The sequence below is a fragment of the Falco peregrinus genome, chromosome 8 (genome assembly GCF_023634155.1).
Source record: "Falco peregrinus isolate bFalPer1 chromosome 8, bFalPer1.pri, whole genome shotgun sequence".
Classification (NCBI taxonomy): domain Eukaryota; kingdom Metazoa; phylum Chordata; class Aves; order Falconiformes; family Falconidae; genus Falco; species Falco peregrinus.
Genome location: NC_073728.1, coordinates 23512489 through 23519829, shown reverse-complemented (window position 1 = coordinate 23519829; position 7341 = coordinate 23512489). Strand labels below are relative to the sequence as shown.

The 7341-nt window shown below is 35.9% G+C and overlaps 1 protein-coding gene across 1 annotated transcript in view; it reads right to left on the bottom strand.

The window, feature by feature from the left end:
- Positions 1-557: 557 nt before the first annotated feature.
- LOC101917509 (sodium channel protein type 2 subunit alpha) overlaps positions 558-7341 on the bottom strand; it is a 78708-nt gene continuing 71924 nt past the window's right edge. The window contains exons 26-28 of the mRNA XM_027782712.2: positions 6289-6393; positions 4901-5171; positions 558-3973 (exon numbers count right to left, since the gene is read on the bottom strand). Coding sequence (XP_027638513.1) covers positions 2781-3973; positions 4901-5171; positions 6289-6393 — 1569 coding nt within the window. The 3' untranslated portion in view covers positions 558-2780. The remainder of the gene's footprint in view (positions 3974-4900; positions 5172-6288; positions 6394-7341) is intronic.

Sequence of the window (7341 nt, the reverse complement as noted above, 5' to 3'; positions counted from 1 at the left end):
ACAGCATGAAGGGATCCGTTATAAGTCAAAAGCTACCGTGTAGCCTGTGGGTATTATGACTGTGAACACTACTTAATACAGCTGAGTTTCAGCAAGGTCCCTTTCTTATGAGATCAAGTGAAATGGTATTCATTAGTTTTGAGCATTACTGGAATAAAAAGGATCACTGTACGTTAAAAACAAATGCTACCTGTTTGCAATGAGCCTTTTGGTTGAATGTTACATAGGACCAAACAGAGGAACGTTGCTGGAGAGTTTGTTCGCATATTTAAGACTTGTAAAGCATGGGTAGCTGTGGTAGCAGCAATGTGGCAAGCTAAAATAACCTTAGATACTGAGGAGTGCCTTTACGGTTTGGAAGGGCTCTTGAGAGCTGAGAGAAAGGCTGTTGGGGCAGGATGTGTTGGTGTCCTGTGTTATCCCCAGGCAGTATGCTGATGACAAAGAAGTAGAAACCAATGGGGTGTGGTCAAAGTACTTAGATTTTTTTTTTTTTATTGTTTTACATAGGAAAACCCTTTAAAAAGTGAAGAATAAGGTATTTAGCTCTAGTGATAACGAAAGCATTCTTTATTTGTACCAAAGCCAGTTTTTATCTTGCTTTAACCAACAGAAGGACAAAGAAAAATAAATACAATACAAAAAATGAAATCTTTATTTTTTGGCTCATTTGTAATATTGTTTACATTGTTTATGATAATAACAATTTCTTGCATGCATTTCACCAACACATTACAAGTCAAAAGCATTTGTAAAAGAAAGATTCTACATTTAATGTTCGCTTGTGTATGAAACACAAAATGTCCTGATGTCCTTGATTATACAAATGTGCCATTTTGTTCTTGGGAAATATTGTGGATTCTATTTTTACAAGTCTAGTGCAGTGTGATTCAAAAATAATAAGAATAAGCTATGTAAACCGATACTGCAAGATAGCAAGGACTTCATGAACAATGAGACTGTCTTGGAACTTCTGATGAAACAGCACTAGAAATTCACATTTCCCTAATACTTTCCTTGCTATGTCCTGTTACCAGATATAACTATTTCGAGACAAGCTGGGTTCCAAATTTACACAATTTACTTCACATTGAAATATATGCAAATATAATATTCAAACAAGATAGTCTACAAATACTTTTTTTTTTCCTCATAGTGTGATGATGCCAGTTTAAAATTACTGTGGTCAGAAATTAAGCCAGGTGAACGAGGAAAGAAATATAAGAAATAGTGATCTAAACTTGAAGACACTTTTCTTATATACAGAACTGTTGCCAAATGGTATTTCTTTACATTATTTATATATACTAACCACATCTTCAACAGGTTAAACAGTTTGCAATATGGCCTGTACAGTCTGATTCTACACCATATAGTAGCCACTTCAAATTTAAAATGCAAAACTAAAGAAGCTCATAAATAGCTGCAACCTATTGCTTAATGACTTGAAAGAATGAGGTCTGGTTGGACAATTTGATTCACTTCACCACTGACACATGGCTTCCTATAGTGGAGACTGTGGACAGTGGAAGGAGCAAGATACAGCAGCAAAAGCATTGACATGCATCAGTGATACTCTCTGAACGATCTACAATGACACAGAATACAACATGTCCTGTTGAACTCTTATGAATTGCTCATACTGTGGTACATATCTGATGCAATTCCACATGGCAAAGCCATTTAATTCTATGCTCAAATATGCACTACAGTATACTGTTAATATTTACATGGCAAAGGGTTTTTTATGGATTTATTAGATGCTGGCCATAATGAAAGAAGACAGTAACTAAAGAACAGTCTAGAGAAAAATTTGAGCTGTTTAAAAACAAAAAAAAACCCACAACAAAATGAAAGAACTCCCAGGTATATTTTGGTGAAGCTATTTTTCCAGTGCAGAAACCGCACAGTATTTTTAAGCTGTGAATATTTTAACAAAAACAAGAACTTGTTAATGTTTAATGACGTGCATAAAAATAAGTCATTGCAGATTCCTGTAAATTAGAGGAGACTTTCCAGGCACATTAATCTGGATGCACATAATCTGGATGCAGCCGTACAGTAGTTAGAACACCTCAAATTTAAGAGCAACCCTGAAACATGGAAGTTCTTAAAATCTTTACCTTTGTGCAATGTCATATTTTTATTTATGCATGATTGAAAAGTGCAGCATGTCTATGCAAATCACTTCTATCTGTACATTATAGAGAATCTGAGAGTAGAACACCTGGTCCTCATACCTCTTTCCCCAACACAAAACCTATTACAAAAATAGTCACATATAATAGTAAACAAATTGTGAATTAAAAAATGATAAATACACTAATACTGATTTTGTAAAAATATGACAAATGTAGCAGTTGCATTACAAACAGTGAAAAGAGTTACCGTTCTATATGTTTTGCAGTATGTGAAACACAAAAACATATCACTTCCCATTCATTTCATGCTCCATGTTCTCTGTGGAGCCACTTTTCCCCTCATTCTTAGCAGTGTCAGTTGTAGTGAAAACAGTAACCTCTTGTCAAGTTTGTTACCCTGATTCACAGAGTCACAGACTGATGATGAAGGTTCACTGTTTTGTTATAGGCACTGACCATTAGTGTATATATATAATGTATATATATATGCACACACACACGCGCGCGCACACACACGCACATATATATATATATGTGTAAAAACTGACAGTTTGGCATAAACCTCCTGCAGGAGTCCAGTTGATGCTTCATTCTCAAAGACTGTAAACATGTTGTCCTACAAACAGAATTCTTAAATCTTTATTTTTTATTTTCCCTGACATCTTTACCTTTGTAGTTCTTTTCTGCTTTATCTTTGTCATATTTTTCTTTGTCTGGCTTTGTTACACTGTCATAGGATGGTGGGGAAGTCGTAGAGGAACTCTCATCTGTTTTTTCTGGAGTGGAGTTCTCATTTAGTTTATCAATAATTATCTCTTTTATAACTGGTCCATCTCCTTCTTTATTTTTATTTCTGTTATATATACTAGACACCTTTTTAACTTTTTGCTTTAAAAGGTAACACCTGTAAGCACGCTGAATAATGACAGCAGATACCTCCTCCTGTTTTCGTTTTAATGTGGTTGTAATTGGTTCATAGGAGACTTTAGAAGGATTGGCCGCCATAAACCGATCTTCCATCTGTATTCTGAGGGCATCCATCTCCCCACTTTCCCCCAAAACACGCTTTGTGAAAGCAAACAAGATGTCAAGGCAGTGAATTCTGTCACCGCTTACCATGGGCAGATCCATTGCAATAAGCTGGACTTTGTTTGGTTTTGCTATAAGAAGAGGAGGATCTAACGAAGCTGCAAAATCTGATAGTTTACTGTATTCTATGAATTGTGTTGCATCGGGATCAAACTTCTCCCAGACTTCATAGAACATCTCAAAGTCATCCTCACTCAAGGGTTCAGCGCTTTCTTCAGTAGCAACGCTGAAGTTCTCCAAAATCACAGCAATGTACATGTTCACCACTACCAGGAACGATATGATAATGTAGCTGACAAAGAAGAAAATCCCAACGGAAGGGTTGCCGCAGTCGCCTTTAACGGAGCTCCCTGGGTGGTCTTTATGGGGGTCACAGTCTGGCTCCCCACTGTTAAGAATTGGGGCTAGCAAACCATCCCAGCCAGCAGACGTGGTAATTTGAAAGAGGCAGATCATGCTGTTGCCAAACGTTTCAAAGTTGAACATGTCATCAATCCCAACTTCCCTCTTGACATAGGCAAAGTTGGACATGCCAAATATCGCATAGATAAACATGACCAGGAAGAGCAGCAGGCCAATGTTGAACAAAGCAGGAAGCGACATCATCAAAGCAAAAAGCAGAGTGCGGATTCCCTTAGCGCCTTTAATGAGGCGCAGGATTCGACCGATTCTGGCAAGTCGGATGACTCTGAATAGTGTGGGGGACACAAAATACTTCTCAATCATCTCAGCTAAGAACATACCTAGAGGAAAAAAAAGAATATTTAAAATATAATTTAAAATTTATTCGTTCATTACCTATAGTAAGATTTATTTATTGTTGTCTCCAAAACAGTCAGTATAGAGAGTCTATGTTATAGCAAAACGTCATGAAAGTTATTACATTTTATTGAAACCTGTTACTAAGGTGAAAGCACCTTCCTTATGTTGAAATGCTGTCTAGGAGAAGGGAAATAAGTAAAAGAAGAAAGGCTGCTTGTGGCATGGTAGCTAGTGTCTGTCTAAGCTTTCAGTTACTCCTGAAGCAGCCTGGAAAGAAAAGTTTCTGCCTTTAGATATAATTAGTTCTTGAAGCTGAACAATTAGTTCTTGAAGCTGAGCTTTTTACCACTGTCTTTTATGAAGGAGTATATTGGCTTAATCTCTGCAAATCCATGATTTTTTTAACTTGAGGATCTACACTGTATCAGTACAGCTTCTCTCAGGTGTATCACTCTTGAAGAATCAAGTTTTGTCACACAACTGATTTGCACCTTGGAGAGTCATTAGCTTTTAATTGACAGAAATCTAAATATTTGCCAAGACCGTTGTTAGCAAAAGCAATTAAAAATCTCACCACCTTCACATCTTTTCCAGTTTTAGTACTGAAAGCAAATTTGTGATTAGTTCACATATACCACTAAACATTCCTCTTTATATTTGTACATGTTAATCTAATGTGCCAAATAGTTCCTTTATGTGTTTTGATATAGAAGATGACAGTGACTAACAGGAGAGATAAAAATCTTACACACAACATTTCATATATTGTATGCTATAAAGTATGAAAATCTGAATCAAGATGTAAGTCATATAGGAAAGAGAAAATTTCATATTCAGTATCATAACATCTTTGTACAAATGTTCCCTTTTCCTTCTGCTAGTTCTTTCTTCAAAGGACTTGCTCTTACCTACTATGGAGAGAATCACAACCACAAAATCAAAAATATTCCAGCCTATAGTGAAGTAGTAATGGCGAAGTGAAATCAATTTCAGGACACATTCTCCAGTGAAAAGGATAATGAACACAAGGTTAATTCGGGATAAAATTGTTTCCATTTCTTTACTCTGGTCATCTGTTTCCACCATCATTGTGACCATGTTAAGGCAGATGAGTATCATGATGCTGATGTCAAATACTTGTTTGGTTACAAAATCAAAGACCATGCCTTGGAATTTATTCTGAAAAGAAAACCAAACAAAAAAAGTAATATAGTTTATACTCTGAAAATATTTGTCTTTAAAAATGCAAAATGGGAAAGCAAGTCCCTGCAAGATTCAGGAGGGCAAGATCCATTCATGATGCATCCATTAATATACACCAAACTCATGCTGGTTTGTGTCTCATCCTGTTTGTTCGAGTGGATCAAGAAGTGTACCACTGTTTATTGAAGGGACAGGAAGGAAAACTATGAATAATAATAGTAATAACACTGACAATTGATATTATTGGTGTGAAAAAGGTGATATAACTTGATAACTAGCAAGAGTACCAGGCACATAGAAACTCATTTTCTTATCTTTATTCTTAGCTGGTTTTAGAATACTAATCCCCACAGATGTTTCTCTCTTCCTTCAGTAACTGTGCTTGGTGAGATCTTGGACTACTGAAGTTAAATGTCTCAAACACACCATGACTGCACAGCCCTAGTTTTCCTTTAGTACTTAGCTAAATGTTTATTGCCATATGTCTCTTCTTAGAAAGACTATTTTTAACCACTTGGTGTGTAAGGGGCAACAAGTATTTTATTTTTTTCAAACCCTGTAGGCGTTCAGTAAATAACAGAGTAGTTTCTTAGAGAGACATTTATCCTACTTTATGCTTTACTTGCTAGAGCATTCTTTTATTTTGTAAGATTGTCTGCACCTGTTTTTCTCTTTCACATTAGGTGACCACTGCCCCCTTCTGTCTTCAGCAGCAAGGGTCAGTGCATCCCCATTTCCTACAAATCATCTGGGAGGAGCAAACCCCAAAAATTAGGTTTATCTGTGGGTAACAAGAACTAATAAATGATCCAACCAACTGTACTTTTCTAGGACTTAGGCAGGAAATTATGACATTTATCTCATTAAACTTATTAAATGCTACAGTTCATACTTCAGAGTGTATGTTTTTAAATGACACATGAATGATCTAGTCCTCTGAATTCAAAAAAAAGGGGGACAATTTCTACTTTTACAAGAAAATGAATGGAAAAAATATTTTATTTCCAGACATATAACCTTATCTTTTTTGGCTAAAATTATATTCCCAAATGAGTATTTAATATTAGGAGTATAAAAATCAAATCACTCTTACCACTGGCCTTGGTATAGGTTTCTGTGGCTTTTTGGATCCCAGTTTTTTCATTGCATTGTAATATTTCTTCTGTTCCTCTGTCATAAATATATCCTGACCTCCAAAGTAAAGAAATAATATCAAAAACTGATCAGTATCATGTCTACACATAGAACATTTAACTACAGTATGTCCCTCTGTAACATAATATTACATTTATATTTGATTTTTTCAGGTATTTATAGCATGGATGCTCATATGCATTCCTAACGCAAAAAAACCCCACCCTTTACTGGTGCCTTGTCAGGCTAACGGCTGAATTTTCCCAGTGTCTTCACGCTCACCTTGGCTGGCATGGCTAAAACGGTTTTTACTATACTGATGCTGTTAAATAACTTGCTGATGAGAATATATTTAGTGCATAGGAGCCTGACTGGTGCCTTACATGTTCCAAATTCTAGATAGATTTTTAGGATTACAGGTAGCCAGGTCTAAAAGTTAGGTAACTCTTGAGGCACAGGTTGTGTCAAGGGAGAACATTTCTGTCTAATCTGAGGGTTTTAATGACAGCAAAAAAACCCCACCTTTGATATAGACTTAATAAAAGTAATCCAAATCATGTCATAGCAAATTAATAATCAAAACAGCACTGGAACCCTGATGAACTCAAATTAGCCTTTGTCTGCAGATGCAAATGCTGCCAGTCAGATGTGCAACTGAGTGACTGAATTTCAGTATAAATGGATCGTGCTTATTGATGAGTCTGAACTAAGTCAGATGGAAACACAATGTCAAAGTCATTGTTTGTTAAACTGGATATCAAAGCCCAAAGCAGGGCATAACTGATAGAAACTGAGGCAGCAGCCCCAGACATGTTTATGGCTCTTTTAAGAAGCTAATGAATATTTTCACAGAGAAAAATTTCTGTAGTTCACAATTGACTTTTACCATAGATTCTGTTTGGTATTGCTGCTTTTTATTTGGTGATTGAATAAAACCAAATCATATGAAAATTGTTTTTCACAGCATACAAATATTTAGAATGATCCTGAGGTTCCATTTCTTTTTGGCAGT